A 21,074-nucleotide genomic window follows, 5' to 3' on the forward strand; every position below is an offset into this window, starting at 1 on the left:
AAATTGGGAATAACAGCACGACTGTATTCCTTTGAGTGGGAAACCTGGGGGCCACCACCCCCGGCTAAACAGAGAGAAGCCTGAAGCCAGGAGTGCTGAGCATTCCTGAGCTCTGCTGGGGATGCCCGTACAGCAAACACATCCCCGCGCCGGCCGAGCTCCTCTCCCGCCGCCCTCACGGAGCCCTCACGGCGGCCGCCACCGCGGCAGCGCCACCCCGCGCGCCCGGGCGGCCCACGCGGCTTCTCGCGATGTTTCCAGGGCCCGGCGAGACTCGGCGGCGGCGGCGCCGCGGTTGCCAAGGGCCGCGGCCGGCCAAGGTGAATCCCGCGGGCCGGGCAGCGGCGCGGGCTGCGGGCAGGGAGCCGGCCCGGGGCTGGGAATGCGGGGCTCCCGGGGCACGGGGGAGCGTGGCGGAGCTGAGCGGGTGGGAGGGGCGAGCGCATCCGAGGTGCCCGGGCAGAGGTCGCTCGCGCTGTCAGTGATAGCTGAGGGAAGCGCCTGAGCAGGGGTAGCATCTCCCGACGCTTGGGAAGAGAACGTCGCCTCTCCTCCTGCGTGGCTTGTCCCAGGAATGCTGGTTGTTGGCCAGCCCTGGTGCGAAGCCGAAGGACGGGGGTAAAGCGCCAGAAGGGGCAGGGGTTCTCGCACTGCTCGCGTTCTGGGAGCTGCTCTCCTCGGTTTGTTGCTAAAATTGCTTCCCTGTCCAGGCGGAGGCTTGTGTATGGATAAATGCTGGCAAAAACAGGCCGCTTCTGAATCGTTGCCTGAGTTGTGGGGCAGGATTTGCATTTGGGATAGTGCCGGGACCTTGAAAAGAGTGCCCAAACTGGACTTTGGGTAAAGCTGTAATTTAGGGAGAAAACGACCATTTAAATGTTGCCTGGAAACTGAATGGGGGATATGCCTGCTGGGCAAATAACCTCCAAAGCAACAACCACCAAAAAAACCCAAGCACAACAAACCACAGACTTTCACTAATGAAGTGTAAGATATGTATCTTTGTTAGTGGTTGCATAAGCCAGGTTAGACTTTTCAAGGCAAACTGGAGGTGAAGCTGCAATATTCTTACGATTTCTCTCTGAATAACCTGAGCAGGGCTTTGCATTGACTGCCAGCCAGTGTCTGGATACCTTGCACTTCTAAAAATGCCTATTTATACCAAAATACTTGGTGATTTTTTTTTCCTCCCCCAGGGAATTAGGATATTGTCTTATGTTTATATAGACCTAAAAGAGCATTGACTTTAAGTATCTTGAGATTCTATAAGACAGCTGCAAATCAGTAAGTTAAGATTATTGCAAGGGATTTGGGGTGTTTTGTTTGTTTGCCCTGAGTTTTAGTTTAATGAAATTTCTGGTAACATGATTGAGTTAATGTTGAATTATGATCAAAGTGGTCAGCTTTACTTACCACAGAAAAGTGCTACGTTGAGGATCTCAGCTGGTGCTATACTGCTGCTTTTTTTTTTTTTTTTTTCCTGCTTGATACTATTTGATACTTAAGCAGTAATTTACTATGTTGTCTCTTCCAGGTGTGTGTGTATAGTTTATTCACAGTTGCTTAGAGGGTCTTTAATTTTTAATTCAAAAAAGTCAAATATCTCTAAGTAATTTTTCCTTAAATAGGCTAGAAATGTATAAGCTAAAACTGCCTCTGAGGTTTGAATGTATTCCATGGCATATAAATATTTTTAAGCCATTGACTAATCAAGATCAAAAATGAGCTGGTGTATTTTTTTTTCAGCCTTTGAAAATTTAACTGATGTCTATCTCCTGGACTTGACAGATGTTTCCAGTTTCTCACTGCTTCTTCTCCTCCTAGTTTTTCCCAGCAGTTTCTGTTTAATTTAACAAGACTCTGTCAGGTCACTGCTGTTGATTAGCACAGGGCAATTAAACTGTTCTGATAATTCCATCTGGCCCTTGCAAAAGCTGGCAGTACTTTCAGTCATGGGCACAGCAATAGCTCTGAGCAGGGGGACTCCAAGGTCAAAACTGGGTAGTAATAGTGGGTGAGAAGCAGGTGAAAGACTATTTATAAGGTTTTCTTATCAAGATACAGTCATTACATCTGTAAAACTTTCCCTCCTTTTTTTTCTTTTTTTTAGCTTACTGTGTGGTCTTGTGCCTCTGTGATGGGCAAGTACAAATAGGAATATTCATGCTTTTCTTAATGTATAGTATATCTCCTTTAACTACATTATGCTACAATATCAGGAGTTTTAGTGAAACTGATTTGATTGATTTGTTTTCAATTTGTCTGAAGATAAGCTCTATCAAATATTTCCTGTCTGTGGTTGTGTCTTTTGATAGAAAATCCTGTTGATAACAGTAAAAAAGTGGCAATTTAAGGGATTTAAGGCTTTTCTTAGCATCTTGAGGAAAAACAAAACAATGAGTTTCTTTTCCTTCTATTTGTTTTCTACAGATGTCTCACTTTACAAGTGAAGATGAAGCTCTATTACAATCTATGCTTAGACAGTTGCTGCTGAGTGTGAAGGAAAAAATCACTGGAGCCCCATCAGTAGAATGTGCAGAAGAAATTCTCCTGCATTTGGAGGAAACTGATGAGAATTTTCACAAGTAAAGATAATTTTTTTTGCTATTTTTAATATTTAGAAGAAGTTGGTATGTGTTAAGCTGTATTATTCCTGGGAAATGTCTACACTTTATATTGCTTTGTAAATGTGTATGTACTTGTACATTTATAGATATTTCTGCCACTAATCAACTCTCAGATGATGCTAATTTAAAGAATAAAATTGATGTCATTTTCTTGGTTTGCTTTTTTCCCCATCCACTCTTGCTAATATATTTTTTTTACTGTAGTAGTGATTAATTAACTGTTTGTGAAAGAGGAATTTACAAAGCTCTGGTGCATGTGCACACATAATGTACTAAATGCACATGTGAAAAGGTGCTAGAAGAAGTAATCACTGAGACTCTCAGTATATTTGACACCTGCTAGACATCACAGTCTTGTTTTTCAAAATAGGGTTCTTTTTCAGAGGGCCATTTGGCTTTCATATTTGATTGTTCTCTCTGGCCTATATTACTGAAAATGTCTATCTTATCAATCTATTCAAATCATTATTTTAATTTATTTTTTAAGTAAAACAGACATGTATCCCCATCACACAGCCGTTAAGTCAGATTTGACAGTGTGACCTCACTTACATGCAATCTAGATTTCCAGATCCCACACTCCTCTTTCCTTTCCATGATGTTATAACTTGATTATTTTTTTGCTACGTGGGAGATTTTTAGTACATATTTTATGGCAAGCCAAGAGAATATCAAGCTGAAATGACTTGAATACATTTTAGTAAGAAACAGATCTCTGTGACATGATTTCTTCTGAGAAATCTGCTTTCCTATAATTTTTTTTCAGAAGTGGCACTATTTACATTCTCTTAAATTTACCTAGGTATTAGCATTCCTTTGTCAGTAGTAGGAGTTAGGTAAAAGTAAATAAGTGAAATAGAACTAGGGTTTATCTAAAATTTCACTGTAATTTTAAAATCTTGATGCTTGCATGTGTTTTGAAGATTCTTTAAAAGGTATTTTAGCTCAGTTTTAGTTTTTGTTACAAATTGTATTGGATTACACTGTTGCTTGTACTCTTGTGAATTTTGAGTAGTAGGTTGCTGGGTGACAAGCATGAGAATAAAAGAATTTGGTTGTAAACATATCAAAGTTGAAAGACATGTAATTCTGAAAGAAAAACATTTAAGAGAAGATATATACAATAAATCTCAAACAAAAAAAATTGGAATTATTTTTGTCATTTTTTTCTAAGAACCTAATAGAATAGGCAGGGTGAGGGAGTAGTCTGTAAGTGGTTGAAGCAATGCCTGTGTAGCTTTTCCTTTTACATCCATTACTCTTTCTTTTATTTTAGAAAATTTGTGATCTGATATATTTTATTTTCATGAGAACAGTTTTAATTTACATTTAATGGAAAATCAAGTGATCTTAAAATTCAGAACATGAAGATTACTGTCTGGTGCTGCAATATTTCTGGAGGTATTCTTGTCTTGTTTGTGACCCATGGCAGTAGAGAATGGTTTTCATGGAAAGTCAGAGAGGTCATATGGTCATTTATAAGTGAGGTAATTAATAAAATTTCTCCTTAACCTATCAATCGAGATAGCAAGGTCTGTTATTAGTAGTGTGTGCTTTTGGACTGTCCAGTGCTCTAGTTCAGCTCAGCATTTTCAGCAGTACTGTGTCTGCCTGCCTCATGTTTACTTGCAGGCAGTAATTTTACCAGGTTTAGAGGCCTTACTTTACATTTTGATCCCACTTTGATGTAGAAAAGACAGAAATCCAGGATCCTTAGAAAGCTAATAAAAAGGAAAATTGAATCAAGTACAAAACTTCTGTGCAGTAGTAGACATCAGAATTTTAAACTACATAATTAACATGTTTTCTGTTACATTAGAGGTATTTTTAACACCACCCCAAGTGTGATACCTTTGTAAATCCTACCAGATCAGTCTGAATTGTTTCTGTTTGTGAAGAAGTAATGCTGTCATTGCTGAAACATATAGTTGTTACAAAACATGTCTAAGGTGGAAGAATAATGCAGAAGGTGAAGACTAAAGTAGTGGTGTGAAGAGTGATGTGGTTACTCTGTATTTCAGAGTGAAGGAGTCACTGCAAAAACATATAGCCTGGAAGTGTTGCCCTTGTAAAACAAAGGGGAGACAGTTTCATGAAAGCTTTAATGCAGTGGAGAGTTGTGTGCAATTTCACTAATGAACACAGAAATAAATATGTTTTGCATCCTTCTTGAGCTGTATTTCTGTTACTTTCACTGAGAGCAAGAATGGAAAGGTAGGGGAAAAGAAATACACTGACCTTATGGAAACTGAAGTAGGCAATCTAGTGAGGAGGTATCTATCATGATATAATTTTGTGTGCGTTTTTTTGTTTGTTTTGGGGTTTTTTATCCAAGTTAGTGTGAAGTAGTTGCACATCTACTTTTGATACAAATCAGATTAAATTATGCATCTGCTCTTACTATATGATTACTTTTTTGTGTGTTTCTGTTTGCCTTGCCCTTTATGTAAATCACAAAACTATCCAAAAATGAAAACTGATTTATTCTGAGCAGTACTCTTTAGTAATTTCTATAGCTAATAAAAAGTTGGAGGACCCAGGGAGAGTCTTTAGTTTGAGATCTCCGTCTGATTATTCTATTCTTTCAGCAAGTGTCTGTGGGTATCTGATCATAAGATTGCATAGCAGTGAATCCTTGAATTTAATATGTTTGTGTACTCACAGACAGCTGTTTTGTCAGTTTGACTGAGATCTGTGTATTTTCATGGCACATAGAGTTTCATAGGCCATAGGTGTTCTCATATGTTCTAATTTATAAACTATGTTTTCTGTGTATCTTCTAATTTTGTATGCATAATGCATAAATAATATTAGGAGACAGTTTATACTCTTAAGGCAGTCTTAGACAGTTTATACTCCAAGACATGATCAGAGTGCTATAAGGAACGTTTCTTTTGGAATTTGAAATTTCTTGATACTTTGTTTCTTTTTTTAATACTTGACCTTTTGTCTGAGTGGATTTCTACTTTTAGAAGAAGTATAAAGTGAAATTGTGCTATTTGATAAACTAACTATTGGTTTGTTTCTTCTATTTGATATTGTTTCTTCTTACAATATGCTGATAATGACCATATTGAAGAAAATCAAACTGTAATGTGTTATTTTACACTCCTGAAATTTATTTCTATGCAAGTCATAAGCTCTTTCCTCCGGGTAACAGATCTACTGGGAGAGAAGATAGTGGTTGTTGATATAATGTTGAAAATGTTCCATGGTGAATTAAAGGAGATATTACATTTTAATTTTGCATATTTCTTGCAGCTATGAGTTTGTGAAATACCTCAGACAATACATAAAAAATACTGTGGGACCTGTGATTGAAGAAGAAACAGAAAAATGTACCTCTGCGCAAAATCAGAGTGAAATATCTGGCTATGACACACTTGTCCAACATCTTACTAAGAAAGCCCGTGAATCAAAAGAGTGAGTATATATCTGTAATTCACATCTCTATTTCTTCTTTTGTCTTAGTCTTCCTTTCACTTTTCTGTAACATATTTTGAAAAAATAAGATCTGAACCAATAAAAATTCTGAACCTGTAACCAAAATCAGTGCTAAGAAATTCAGATATTGCTGCCCTACATTGCAGTTTATCATGCTTTGTCTCACACTGGAATTAAGGTTGTGAACAATTGCATAAAATGATAGGTAGAAAATATGTGAAATTTTTGAGGTATTTAGGATTTTAGCATCATCAGTTATTTTAATGTGTTGCAAAATAAGAAAACAGGAAAATAAATGTTAGGATGACCATTTTTCAGACTGTTGAAATATGCTGTTTGCATAATTTTGTTTCAAGGATCAGGACCTTAGGGTTTTGTGCCCATTCAAATTGGTAGAACAAACTCCAGTGAGCTAAATATGTATCTTATATTTTTAATTTGACATGTAGGAGGATATTAAAGCACAATATGATAATTTGTATCTTTGATGACTGTAAAATAAATAATTGTAGCATTAACATAAAAAATAATTTGAAATAAAATATCAACATTTTACAACAGTAAGCTTCTTTGAAGCATTTTTTTATTTTGAATTGCTTCCCTGTGGATATTATTTTTCAATTTATGGAAATTAGAAAAACCCTGGTTTTGTTGAAAGAAAATTATTTTGTGTGCATATCCTGTACTCAAGATCTTGAATCAGGATGATGTGTTCATGTCTACTGGTTCTGCTTGAAGTTTATAGCAACAGTAAAATTGGATGATGAACTATGAGAAACAAACAGTAACAAGGATGAAAGCTGGCCAGTTTTTTCAGGGACAAATCCTCCTGTCCCTGAAAAGGAGGGTCCCTCTCTTCTAAAAAGGAGGCTTTTTGGTGGATTCATGTTGTTCTTTCTTGAGAACATCCAAAAATAGAATTATGATAGTGGTATTTCATTGAATATTTCTGGAAGGGAAAAAAGGAGTTTTTATTGTAATTTTAAAATATCATTAACTGAAACACGTCAAGTACATTTATGTTTCCTTGGATTTGGTATTCATTAATTGCTGTAAATTCAGTGAGTTCAAGTCAAATTAGCATTATGTCATTTTCAGTTATTCATGATGTAGCAATTTCTTTTTCTTATTTTTTACATAGTGATTTTTATGCTCTTATAAAAATCATCTTTACTTTTAAGATACAGAGAAATGATATATGCCTTGAAGAATGTCATGATGGCTGTGGTAGAATCTTTGATTAACAAGTTTGAAGAAGATCGGATGCATGATAAGGAGCTGGCTAGTAAAGCAAAGGAAGAACATCAGAGTGGCTGTTACACAGACAACTGTTCTGACAGTGACTCCTCCTTCAACCAAGTACAATGGGGTTTTTCTCTGTGTTATGAAATAATCATGATACTGCAAAATTGTTAAGCTTCTGTCAATGGAGTGGCCCTAGAGGAAGACTAATTTTTCCCATCTTTGTTGTATCTTAAACACAAATTATTTGCTTTTCTTTCAGTTTTAAGTACAAAGCTTATACTAGCTACTATAGGCATCATATGCTAGATGAGATCAATATATCAAGCCTATATGCTCCAAAGTACCTATCCAAGTATGGTATAGGAAGATAAAGTTAGTACATCATCTAACTTTTATGATTTTACTTTAGAAGCCAAATAACATGCAGTTCATTTCCAGGCTACTGAGCTATGCTACATTTCTTGCTGAATGAATTATTATAAGGGATTTATTGAAGATATAGAAAACATTGAAGTAAAGCCAACAATATATGTCATAGTAATTTCATTATCTTAAGTTTAACTTTGGGCAAATAGCAGAAAACATTTGGAATGTTGACTTTATAGTAAAATTAGTATAAATGTTGAAGTCCTAATTATTAAAAGTAACTTAGGTATCAGAAAGACTGATGATTTTAATCTTCTGGTGTTCAGTTTAATAAAATATACTAATGATCATTTTATAATGTGTATTACAGAGTTATGCATTCATGAGTCAAGAACAATTGCAGCTGCTCACAGAAAGGCTTGACCCTAGTCAGCCCAAGGAAGTAAGTTTAAAAGGAGAGATGAAATGTTAATACAAATGAATGTTTATGACATACTGGGGAGCAGCTTGTATGCACATAAAAGTTCATATGTGGAAACTTGTCTTTGTTGGTTCATCTCTCTTACCTTTAGTGCAGAAGCTACTCTGCAGTGCAGCTACTTCATTGTTTGTAACTCTTTGGTTCAAAAACTAGAGTTGCAGCAAGTATCTTTTATTTCTTTTTAGAGATGTATGTGCTATAGATTGGCATTTTTAGTTAAAAAGAAAAAAAAAAAGTTGTTCCATGATAAATAAAGTTACTGAACATTATTTGTCCTGTATACATGTCCCTTACCCTTCTTGGTAACTTCTGTGTTGCCCTTTGAGTTACCTCTGTCAGAAGAGAGAGAGATACCTGCTGATTTGCCAACAACCTGCTGCCAAATGGAAAATATAAGTCCAAGTTAGGTTTGCTGTCCTGTCAGTGGCAGTACTAATTTGTGTCTCTAACCAACAATCAGCACCAGCTGCTGGTATTTTTGAAGCTTGGAGAAATATCAGTTTGAGTGTGCTGTCTTGGTAAGACTTGTTGGGGCTTGTCTGGCAGTTGAAAAAGGCATGGTATGTAGGAGCTGCTACAAACATTGTTATGGAGTTTTATTAGAAAACTAGGTAAAAAGTCTGATGCTGTTAAATGTTATTAACATGTCCTACAGTTTCTTTCAGTAAGATGAAATAAATTGCTAGAGATGACACTTTCCTATGAATTAAAAAAAGCTTTACTTGAAATTATTTAGAATGCAGATGAAAATTCAGTAGTACAAAACAATGTTTAATAACTGTGTTTGCTTCTAGCTGTGAGCTTTAGTGACTATATACCTCAATAGCAAAATATTTGATTATAGGCAGAAAGTAGAACATAAACCTTGCATTCAGTATCAAAAACTCATTTAAAATGGTTTTATTACTTCTTTGAATGCATGCATTTCCCCACTCAGTGATGTAGTGTTTTGTCTAAATAGCCATAAAAAATATAGGAGAAGATAAGTATTTGTTATTCCTTATCCATTCTACAGCCAGATTCTGTACCTTCCTGTCCTTTCTCCCTCCCTCTGACTTGTAAATTACATATTTCAGAGGTTACTGTGAATGTTTTTTTGGTGTTTGTCTTTTTGACTGCTCCAGGTTCGCCAAGAAGCTTTGCAGACGCTGTGCTTGGCCCCAGCCTCTGATATCCTGAGCTCTGAGAGTTGGCCAAATCTGCGTAAGCATCTGACGATCTCCCTTGCAGATCCTGATGCAACATTCAGTGTAAGGGAATGTTTTGTATCTAATTATCTGATTTGTATACAAAGAAAGGACTACCAAAGAGGTGTATGAAGTTACACACATAAGTAGTCCAGCAGGGTTCAAGACATTTTATTATTATATAGACATATTTTCTGAAGTAACACAAATACAGGATTACAGTAAATTAAAAGTCCTTTGGTTTAAAGGACTGCAAGAGGCTTTCAATAGGATATTTAGACACCGAAGTACTCATTTGGATTTCTTTTAATGACAGTGAAGACTTCTTTTGAATTTCTTTTCGCAAAAATGCACGAAAAAAACATGGACAGAACTGCTTTGTAAAATAGGTCATGTTAATATTTTCTGCTCAAGTCAGGTTTATGCTCCATGATGATGAGAAAATGATACATAGTAATAATACACAGGCAGTGATGAGGAAGAAATGAGAGCTGCTTAAATGGCTTTTAGATTATTTGTTATGTCAAACTTCTTTGCTTCTTCAAATTTTAAAGTGATTACCAAATAAATAGGAAAGTGGCCCCAGATGCTGCCATATATTTCTCTTTCACCTGAGTTCTACAATTTCTTTTAAAACTGCGATAGTTACAAGTCACTGATTCTTAATGGAAAAGTAATGTTCCTTGGTCTGCTCTGTAACTCGGTGAAGCTTTGCATTGGTGCTGTAGTTCAAGTATTTGAATAAAATTTCCTTTGAACTGGAGATTTCTGTGATCAGGAACTATATTTTTATAAAAACATGTTTAACATCTGTACAGATGTCTAGATAAATAATACACAATATTAAGAATGATGATATATTGATTATTTTGCAGTTACAATACACAGTTAATGACTATTTCATACACTGCTTGCTTTTTTCACCCTTAGGAGAAAATTCTCAGGTTCTATGCAAAAACCTTTTCTTCTTCTCCATTTAATATGACAAAAGAAGTCTATACAAGTTTAGGTATGTGCATTTAATTACATTTTAAACTTCATGGGTCATGTACTTTTTGAAAAGTTAAATCTTATAATTATGACTGTATAAGACAGCCTGTTTTTTCATTGTTGTCATGGAGGTGAAATAGTTTTTTGTTGTTGGGTTTCTCTTTTTTTTTTTTTAGCAAGACACTTGGAATTGTACTTTCTTTCTGGAGAATATTCTCTTCATATTTCAGCTGGTCTGGATGTATCTAGCTCAGATGTAAATCGTTTACTTAAAAAGGTAAAAATGAACTTCCTGTACCTTTTCTATCAGTACTGAAACATTATGCATGAATTATTTTTTAATTTTAATAATTACGTTTTCAGGTTCGCCTTCTAAATGAGTACCAAAAGGAAGCACCATCTTCCTGGATTCGACATCCAGAAAAGTATGTCACCTTCAAAACCCTGTAACTGTTTCTTAATTTAATAGTTATTGACAGAAAATAAGATGCATGTAATTTTGGCAAAGGCTTGATTATAGGATGCACAGTGGCTGGTCAGTGATAACAGGGGAAATAAAATTAGAAGCTGGGAAAAATAAAATGGGGAAGTTACATAGGAGTAGTCATATTAAGCTGCTTACTTAGCTTTTGGAGTGTTCTAAGTACTTTTGAACAAAAATAATTGGGATGTAAGTGTAGCAAGTGGAATACTCAGCACTTAAAAGATGTAATAATTTAGGAGGATATAGATACATATTAGTTTTATTTGTAGTATTACAAAGAACTAATGCCCATACAAGATCAAGGTAAAGATAATGCTGTTGATACTTATGATTTGTCTGAACAAGGCTTTATGAGAAGTTTGTTCTTGAGCATTACTGGTGGAAGAACTTCAGTGACTTCAGATATTTTTGTTTTCTGCCCATTTTTTCCCCATTTGTGTCATAAGGTACATGGAAGAAGTAGTGGAGAGTACCTTGTCACTTCTATCATTAAAACACAAGCCTAATCATCCTGCCTCTCCAGATTTCTTGAGTCCAATGCACTTCTTGGCTCTGCTAGATATCAAAGCAGTGTGGTTTAAGAAGTGGACGGTAAGCAAATAACCTGCAACCCAACAATTCACAGCTTGTTCATGTCAGACATTTATTTTGAAAAGTTACAGTTCTGACATCATGGACCTATTGTGTCCTATAACAGCCTATACTGAGAACTGTAATTAAGGAAGTGTAGGGGTTTTTAAGACTTTGATGGTCACTGCTTTTCAATATTACTATCCACCTCAATTTCTGTTCAGCTACTTGTTTTCATGAAATTTCTGATTATTTTCTGTGCTTTATGTCTTCATTTCCTTTGGTAGAATTGACTGACAGCCATCAAAAGATACAAGTATTTTTTTGGAAGAAGTGATGAACATGAAAGGATAGTTATATATATTACACACTACACACAACTTGCAAACTTCAGTGGCCATTAGATATTTTTCCAGCCTACCATATATAAACTTAAAATTTAGGAATTGCTTGGCAATTTCAAAATGCATAGTTTAGCATTTCAGCATAGTTATATGTTTTCTGTTTTAACTGTGTGTTTTACTACACTTTCTTCTAATGATGTAGTTTCTTTTTGTCATAAATGTACTGCAAACAAAAGTCTCAGTTGAGAATAATACTGGCTTACTTGAGCTGGAGTTCAATACACTGAATATGTACTGTATATGGGATGTCTGCTAGGACAGAGATAATTTCTACTTTTTAGTTAAAAACCAGAACTTTTCTCTGCAGTTGACATTACATCTTCTTTGTCATTCAAGCATGCATATTACAGCAGAAGAGTAGTATTTAGGCTTCTAGAGAAGAAATATAAATCTTTGGTAAGTACTTCTATTAATATACTTTATTGATTATATATTCAATAATAGTCTGTAAATAAAATTTATTGATAGAAGACAGGGTAATGGCTTGAAACTGAAGGAGAGTAGATTTAGATTAGATATTAGGAGGAACTTTTTTTCTGTGAGATTGGTGAGACATTGGAAAAGATTCCCCAGAGAAGTTGTGGATGCCCCTTCGCCCATGGCATTGTTTGGAACTAGACGATCTTTAAGGTCCCTTTCAGCCCAGGTGATTCTATGAATTGCCGAGGCAAATTTACTTGCAATTTAGTCTTTTTTTTTTTTTTTTTTGAGCTGTTCCATGTTCTTCACCTAGAAAAATTTTAAATTTTTTTGTTTGTTTGTTTTTATTTGCTTAAATGGATTGTTGATAAACACAAAGAAGTATATAAGTATATATATATATGGCCGGCGCTGAGTAAGGGGAATTTGAATATTTTATTGCAGGTGTTTACTTAGGATTGTAATTTATTAATTTGTTATGTTTCATTCATATTTTGGATTATTTCCAAAAAAACATAGAAATGACAAATGGTGCATGATAACCACTGTAAATACACTGTGCTGAATTTGGATTTTTGATGAAAAGAGGCTAAAAAAACTGCATGGTATTCTTTGAAACATTAAGGGTTCAAAGTTGGCAAGATAAATCAAAATGGGAAAACACATTTAGTAATATAGCTGTTAAGCTATCATATATTTTGTCTGGGCAGATCTCTTTACAGGGATGGAATTTTCATTGTTTTTAGTAAGACCACTGTAGGTATGAGATCCGTTCATATAAAAAGGACTTGGCTTTGTTTTATAAAATCTTGTCATACAAATGAAATCAAATGTAAAACATATGGGATTGATAAAAATATAGAAAAGGACACAGACAACTATAAGAGACCTTATCTTTTCTATCTCCATGCATAGAACATGACATAGAATAAAGCATGATTCATACAACAGAGTTTATAATAGAAAGTCCATGAGCAGGGTAGTCTAATCTAATTTATAATCTGATTAAGGTGGGGTCTTTTTTTTATTGTGTATATCTGTATTTTTACACTTGTGAATAAATCTTGGCGGCTCCAAGCTGTAATAAATCTAACTATTCTTCTTGGATCATAAGAAAATAGAAAAAAATAACTCTATCCCGACTGAAACCAGGACAATATGTTTTGTTTTTCCTTGCTACAACAATGCTTAAAATTTTTAAAATTTTATATACCTTGATTAGATTATAGTGCTATGACAATGATACACCACCAAGAGCAGCACTAGCACTGACAGCACCTAGCAACTAAACCTACAGTTTAGTAAGTGTATTCAAGACAAACTTTTTCACATGTGGAAATTTAAAATCTTTAACAGTAATGACAGTAGGGCATTCATAGATTGCTGTTGACTTCTCAAAACACTTCCATGTTCTCTGTACTCCTTTTCATAAACTGTCTTTATGTGTATAGAGCTGATTGTGTGATAATGTAATAATAATGGTGATATATTTTAATAGTCCTGTAAATTTTGCCTCCTCTTGGTTAATCCATCCAAAGCACTGAAAAATGAAGTCGTTGAAGTGAAGTGGATATTTAAGTTCTTGTGTTAAAGGACAGTACTTGGATACAAGAGAGAATGAGTTTATTGTGAAATATCAGGTACTTTATTATTTTGTGCTTTATTCCACAGATTAATGCAGCGGTCCAGCAATGTCTTGATTATTTTGAATTTTGCAAGGCAGCAGTTAATAAAAATTCCGAAGTCAGTGACTTCTCCCAGCAGCACTGTGGTGAGTATCTTTGCATGTCTCACATTATATGCGCACACATCCTCATTATTTAGGCTTTTGAGCATGCTACCTCAAGAGCAAGACATTCTTCTATATTTCTTCCCCAAATATTGTATGATTATCTTTTAAGAGAAAACTAATAGCAGCAGTTAATTAACTTAAGGTGTCTTTATATACAAAATTATCTGCTTATGTTGCAGGAAGTAGCTAGGTACTGTAAAGTAAACTACAGGAGTAAAGTTCTAATGTTTTTGCTTTATTGTTACAGGTGATATGCAGAATTTTTCTTACACTGGACCAGAGTTGCAGTACATCTATTTTGTTCATTCACTGTGCCTCTTAGGAAGATTGTTGATCTATAAGCAAGGCCAGAATCTCTTTCCAGTACAACTGAAAAATAAAAAAGGTAGGATGAGAGTTGAGGAGAATGGAACCTGTTGAAAACAACTGTATCCATTCTTGGTATTTGTTTATATATTTTCACTGCAATAGTGTGGACAATGAAGAACAATACTTTGTTTACCGGTTCTGGGCCTGGAAACTTTCATAAAGGTGGTCTCTGTGTATATATCTATAAATGAACATCTATACACAGTTTTTCATTCTTTGATGGTTGTGGTTGAATGGTTTGCTAATGTGTTTTACTTTTAATATATTAATTTAGTGTTGAAGGACAGTTGGACCAGTGTGTAAGTGATTCAGTTTTTCTAGGTGTGAGTAATAGCTTCTGTCAAACCATTTGATGTAATTGGTTGGAAGAAAGACATGTCCAGGGACCAGAACTGTTTTTCAGGTCTGAAAGAAAAATCAGTATTTTAATATCAGCTAATAGCAAATTGAAAACAAGTGCTCTGAGCTTAATCTATTAATTAAGATAGAAGTAGAAGAAACGTTCTCTACCTGTGGAACAGAAGTGTTAATAGGGACACAAGGTATGAGATAGAAAAGTTCTTGGACAGCCAGAGAGATCTACATGGTGCAGAGCTGTCAAGAAGAAGTTCGTGAGGGCAATTGTAGCATTCCATTGCTTTAACGTCTTTATTAATTCAATGTGGAATTTGAAACATTACTGGATGCTAGTTCTGTGACTTGTCTTTTGTCCTTCTGGTTAGAGGATCAAATCTTGATTAATCCCATGTGGAGTAGTTGTAAGAAAGGTCTACTAATAAAGTGCTTTTCTAATTTATGCATTACCTGTGTAGCACCCATCCAGCAGAGATCTAGGGATGGTGGTTGCTTTTTGTTTCCTGTAAAAATGTAACAATCTTGCCATTTCTTAACAGTGTCCTTCTCAGTTTCATAGAAGGTAACTCTTTCCTCACAAATTGGCCGATCTATTACCATTATTACATTAAACTCAGAGCAATTGTTCCCATCTTGCATTTAGCTACATTAGTTGTTTTTGTTTCAGATCTGAGAGAGTTGTGTGACAGCCTCTCTCTTTTCCAGTTTCACTTAATCTAATAGTAAAGTAATGCTTTTTTTCTACAGTCATGTATATTCAGTATTTTCAAATGTTGGCTGCCATTTGTTGCAGTGAAAGATATTATAAAATTTCAATTGGCTAAATTGAGAGCAAGATCAAGTCTTAAAAGTCGATCATGAAATACCGTAGTAGAGTCCCAAGGACTTATATGTCCTTTGTTTTATCACTTATGTTATACATAACTGATTTCCTCTATACAGCAAAGCATTTTTACGTATATTTACAAAATCCATTTTTAATTTGGAAAATTAAGCTTAGTCTTTAATTTACAAAATACTTTCTCTTTTTTTAATTTTATTTTTCTTAATAGATAGCATATCGATAACTGATGTGTTGGTATTATTTGTTCAACTTATTTATTACTCTCCAAGTCACCCAAACACAGCTTTAGAAGCAAATACAGGTAAATGGTTTTTTTTTCCTTATACACTAATATATTTAGTTATAATGAGGCGTATGATAACTTCTTTTGCAATTTTTAATTAATGTCTGTTACTAGTGCAGTTTTTTTCTTACCCCTTCCACCCTTACCATTTTTTCCTCTATGTTGAATCAGCACTTAATAAAATTATTATTAATTCAGAAGCAACTACATAAATCATATAGAAATATTTGTCTAAGTTAAAATATGAATAAATATTTCTTGTGTTCACCAGACAATTATTCTCCAGAAAGTCTTGTTATGGAGATTCTGCAAGTTTTTTGTGATCAAACAGGATGTGCTGCTGAGTGTTTGTATACAGATACAGTGATTGATGCCCTGCTTCATCCTGTTCAAAGTTTGCTGAGTGGCACAGAGGTTTGTAATAATCTTCCAAATGATTTTTACATTGTAGAATATTATGCTTTTTCCATATTTTCTGTGTAAAAGGTTTTTTTACTCACGTACTTCTGTAATATTTTATACATTAATTATCATAGCATGTATTGAATAGTTTTGTTTGTTACTGTGAATGGTGTGACATGGAAGTCTTGTGAATAGTAGCAAAAATTGTGCTGTAGTGAGACTACTTTCCTTGGGAAAAAACACACTGTTTATTTTTTCTCATTGGTTTTGTCTTTTTTCTGATGCCATTTAGACATTTCTTGGATGAATATTTTCTCTACCTTTATTTGAAAAACAACCTACTTTTATTTTTAAATTCAGTTGGCAACTTGTAAGTTAGGTGTTCTCAATAACTAGTGTAAGTAAAATATATAATTCTACATGGAAAGCTACTATTTTCTGGATTGATAAAAGAAAAAGGTTTTTCTTGGTTTTTTTTTTGGTTTTTTTATTATAAACATTTCTGTAAGAATCATGAAAATATTGGGAAATTGTGCTCTTTGTGATGAAGATTTCTGTGTGCTGACATTTGAATGTAGACTGGTAACTTACTGTGTTTTAAGACATTAAGAAATCATCAGAAAGATGGCCTTCAAGTTCTGCATACATAAGACAGACTTGGAAAAACAGCTTTCACAAAAGCATTGAATTTAAAGCTTTCTTTTTTGATTTTCCTCTTCCAAATAGGTGTATATAAACTGTATTGAAACCACTTTACTTGATGTAGCTGATATTTTGGCAAGGATTGCTGGTTCAGAAGATGGTCTTTCTCTTCTTCTTTATGGAGAAAATGAAAAAAATGCCAAAGACAGGTAAGAGTGCATTAATGCATGGCATTAGTGAGCACTTCATTGAATTACATTGTTCTTATGAAACTCGTTTGCTCATCTTTCATTTGTCTATAACGTGATACATTTTGGTTTTGTTTGAGTAAAATATCTGATTATAAATTAGAGTAGTAAGTGTTTCATAGCTGTATGGGGGAGATATTTATGTGTAGGTCCAGGTGAAATGATGATTAACAAAATGCTTACAATAAGAGAGATTTTCATATTTTTCTTCTTTTTCTAATTAATTTGTAATTAAATGTTTCCCTTTCCGAATATAGTTCCATTATATTCATAGTGTTGCTTTTCAGACCAAAGGCCTCTCTTCTTCAATTGTATTTGTTATTAGAATAAGTGTTAAAACCAACCAAATTTATTGAAAGAATAGATTTAATGTAGCATTCACATTTCAATACATTTAGTAGAGACAGATCTTGTGTAAGAAGCTGCCATGTGTAACACTGTACCTAATTCAGGATCAGTGTGTTCCTATGGATGGAATATAGTTAGCTGATGCTAAAACTTGTAACAGCAGTAAAACTGAGATGAGCCTTTGAAAATAGCTAAGATGCAGGTCATGAAAACGTTTGGAGTGTATGTCTTCTAAGTGGAGAAATCTCAAAATTGTATTCCCAGCTGGACTCCTATAAAACACAGTGTGTAGTTCATAGTCCTGAAGGCTGAGTGGGAGGAATGGATATATTTTTGCATTGAATAGTTGTTTGCCAAAGTGACATCACTTGTGTGATGACATTTCTTTTCTTCTGACTGGCGTTACAAGTTATAATATAGTTTGTCCTTCCATAGTGGGTCATAGTCTCTTTCCATAGTTTCTTTTCCCCTAAAAAATGTAAATAAATTTAGTCAGAGGATTTGTTGCAAGGCTTACTACAAAACAAAATTTCAAGTGTATTATTTTATTTCTAGTCCTACAGCTGCTCATGTACTTGTTCAGTTTACAAAGAAACTTCTTCATGATGACATTCCTCTTTTATCTGGATCTGAACTTATGTCAGTTGTTAAAGGAACTTTCATTTTTGTATGCCGTCAAATATACAGAACTTGTGAAGGCCTACAGATGCTAATTCCTTATGGCTTGCATGAATCTATTGCAGAGGCCTGGAGAAAGGTAAATTTTGCTTTTGAATTGGAAAAAATCTTACTGTGAGAGGTTCAGCTTGTGTAATAGTTGTTCTTACAGGTTAATTATTTTTAAGCAGTTAGATAGTACTTGAAACTGTTGTCAAAAAAGTTCTACTTGCAAATTTTCCTTCTGAATGTGAACCTAGCTGAAGTTTAATTTGAGACTTCTATGCCTAAGATTAAATCAGAAACTCTTGATGCATTGGGAGACCTGTCATTCATTGTCCTTGATGGTACAAGTAACTTGGTGTCATGATAACCACTGACAGCCACAGATCTTGCCTTCATTCTTGATTTGGGATATTTTGAAAGAAGAAAATACTCCTGAGATGTGCTCTTACTAATTTTTAGTTGAACTGGTTTGTGTCAAGTGGGATATATGGAGAAAAAAAAAAAACAGATTGCAATTGTTAGTGAGGTAACATTGAAATATTCTCAAGAGACCATAGTGAGAAGTGTCAGGCAGGAGTTTTTGTCTTACCTGAGTACATGGATTTGTTAGGAAGTTTAGACTCTGTACTTCAACTTCAGTTTGATTGCTAGTCCTGTGTTTTTTCTACATGAGAGAAAGTGCTTGAATCCAACAGTTCTGTGTATTTTGCTTTCTGTTATCACAGAACCACAGAATGGGTAAGATGGGAAGAGACCACAATGGCTCAACTGGTCCAACCTCCCTGCTCAAGCAGGATAATCCTGTAGCATGTAGCACAGGATTGTGTCCAGAGGGTTCTTGTCTATCTGCAGTGGGGGAGACTCCACCATCTCTCTGGGGAATCTGGTCTAGTGCTTATTCACCTGCACAGTAAGGAAGTTTTTTTATGTTCAGGTGGAACTTTTTTGTGCATCAGTTTCTACCCATTGCCTCTTGCCCTATTGCTTGACACCAGTGACAGGAGCCTTAGTCCCTCCTCTTGACACCCTCCTTTCAGATATTGACAGATACTGCTGAGGAACCCTCTCAGTTGTCTCTTCTCAAGACTGAGCAAGCCCAGCTCTCTTAGACTTGCTTCATAAATGATGATGCTCCAGTCCCCTCATCATTGTCAGTTCTATTTTCATTGTTCTAATAGTCACATGCAGTGTGAAAATTCTTGTGATTGTAAAAAATTACTTACGATGGAGAAATTACGTCAGATTCTGCAAATGCTGTTTTCAAAAAGTTCACAGAGAAGCAAATTCCAACATTTGAATCATTAAAATAACATTGGCACAATTTAGGTAAAGACAGCAAACAAATCTTCAACTTTGGCTTCCAGCTTAACTGAAAGCATATTTAAACTGTATGTATTAGGACTCGTAGTGGAAAACCAGAGTCTAGGTGTGTTAATCACTTTACACTGAAAAGTGGGACTATCTTTTTTATATCTTAGAGAGGGATCAGATCAAACTGGAACAAAGAATGGACTAAAAGACTAAATTTGTTATTTCTGGAGGCGAGGAAGTGGGAGGGAAAATGAATGCAAGGGAAAAAAGAATGGAACAGCTGTTCTTCCTTCTTGTATGCTTCTACTGTATGCTTTTATTATGATGAGGTATTTAAAAATACAGTCACAATGTAAACTGAGGCAGAAAATACCAGAAGGGTAAAACATGAATAGAAGATACTTACATCACCAGTTTGTGGGTATTTCTCACTGTTTCATATATTAATATTGCTATGATGGCATACATTGTCTTAAAAATAAAATATATTAATATTTAAAATCATAATTACATCCCAATAAATTCTGTTTCTCATCAAAGAATGTTGGTTTTGAAACTTATATTCTTTCTTGCATTGACACTCGAGGATTTTTGTTGAATCAAGGAGCTTAGTTCACTTGATTCATGCTGTAATTGACGTAACTCAGCAGTCTTCTTTTTGATGCTTTCCTATTGTGTAACTCATCAGTTTTACTCAAAGTGGTCTGTTTTTATTCTATTTAGTGTTTATCACAGGCAGAGTGTTAAGAGCTTTTGATGGGCATTTCCAGTTATTTTCTCTAAAAATCCACAGCATTTGCACTTTGTACAGACTTCTTTCGACATTAAACTAGCTTATTATGCTATATAACATAATTTAGACAAATTGTCTTGACATGTACAAGATAAGTAGACTAAATGTGTTGAATAAAAACAAAGTCTACCCTACAAAATGCTATTTCTTCACTTCACTTTGGTATATATAAACTGAAGTAGAATCAACATATTCTTGACTTCAAGAATCAGGAAGTTATTACAGGAAAGTCAACTCCATCATCTTACTACTTGTAATAATATTTTATATCACTTTTCAATTTTAAAACACCTGAAGCTTACAAAATATATTACCATTTATAGAGTAACAAAAAACAGTGGACTATGTTGGAGTCTTTCCAAGCAGTAGTATCAATTTTTTAATGGTTGGACTGGTAACTTATATCCTTTTCTTTTACATATCTCCCAGAGTTTTAAGACTAATGGAGAAAGAAATTAATTTTCTTCTTTGCAGAATCTGATGGAATTCTGAGACAGAATTTATAGACATGATAATAACAGGGGAGCAACAGATCCAGTACAATTGATTAGTTTAATAGAATCTTTTGTTGATTTTGTGCATCAGATTTATAAGGCAGTAAATTAATAACTGCTCACTTTTATTTCAATGGTGTAATTTGACTTTTCTCCCATAAACATAAAGCAACTTAAATAACTAATTTTAAATATGCTGTCTTTCATGCCAGTTATTTTCAAATACAATTTAAATGATCAAATATAAAACTACGTATATAAATTTATGTCTGTAACTTTAATGACATCAATAACAATATAGATACATTTATAT

The 21,074-nt window shown here is 34.6% G+C and overlaps 1 protein-coding gene across 3 annotated transcripts in view; it reads left to right on the plus strand.

Moving 5' to 3' along the window:
* The first annotated feature begins 251 nt into the window (after nucleotides 1-251).
* Nucleotides 252-21,074, plus strand: part of TBC1D32 (TBC1 domain family member 32) — a 74,889-nt gene continuing 54,066 nt past the window's right edge. The window contains exons 1-17 of one of the 3 annotated variants that reach the window (XM_088052931.1): nucleotides 252-320; nucleotides 2,431-2,585; nucleotides 5,889-6,050; nucleotides 7,253-7,430; nucleotides 8,053-8,124; nucleotides 9,288-9,413; nucleotides 10,281-10,359; nucleotides 10,517-10,617; nucleotides 10,704-10,765; nucleotides 11,271-11,415; nucleotides 12,135-12,194; nucleotides 13,890-13,989; nucleotides 14,258-14,395; nucleotides 15,786-15,878; nucleotides 16,132-16,274; nucleotides 16,989-17,113; nucleotides 18,056-18,257. In XM_088052931.1, the coding sequence (XP_087909057.1) occupies nucleotides 252-320; nucleotides 2,431-2,585; nucleotides 5,889-6,050; nucleotides 7,253-7,430; nucleotides 8,053-8,124; nucleotides 9,288-9,413; nucleotides 10,281-10,359; nucleotides 10,517-10,617; nucleotides 10,704-10,765; nucleotides 11,271-11,415; nucleotides 12,135-12,194; nucleotides 13,890-13,989; nucleotides 14,258-14,395; nucleotides 15,786-15,878; nucleotides 16,132-16,274; nucleotides 16,989-17,113; nucleotides 18,056-18,257 (2,010 nt within the window). Of the gene's footprint in view, nucleotides 321-1,963; nucleotides 2,045-2,171; nucleotides 2,178-2,430; nucleotides 2,586-5,888; nucleotides 6,051-7,252; nucleotides 7,431-8,052; nucleotides 8,125-9,287; nucleotides 9,414-10,280; nucleotides 10,360-10,516; nucleotides 10,618-10,703; nucleotides 10,766-11,270; nucleotides 11,416-12,134; nucleotides 12,195-13,889; nucleotides 13,990-14,257; nucleotides 14,396-15,785; nucleotides 15,879-16,131; nucleotides 16,275-16,988; nucleotides 17,114-18,055; nucleotides 18,258-21,074 lie in introns of those variants that run through there. The other 2 variants (XM_088052932.1, XM_088052934.1) reach the window with 2 other exon arrangements.

This window comes from Pseudopodoces humilis, chromosome 3, assembly GCF_049639895.1.
Source record: "Pseudopodoces humilis isolate 2021_Gansu_Grassland_sample_001 chromosome 3, ASM4963989v1, whole genome shotgun sequence".
In the NCBI taxonomy this organism is placed as follows: Eukaryota; Metazoa; Chordata; class Aves; order Passeriformes; family Paridae; genus Pseudopodoces; species Pseudopodoces humilis.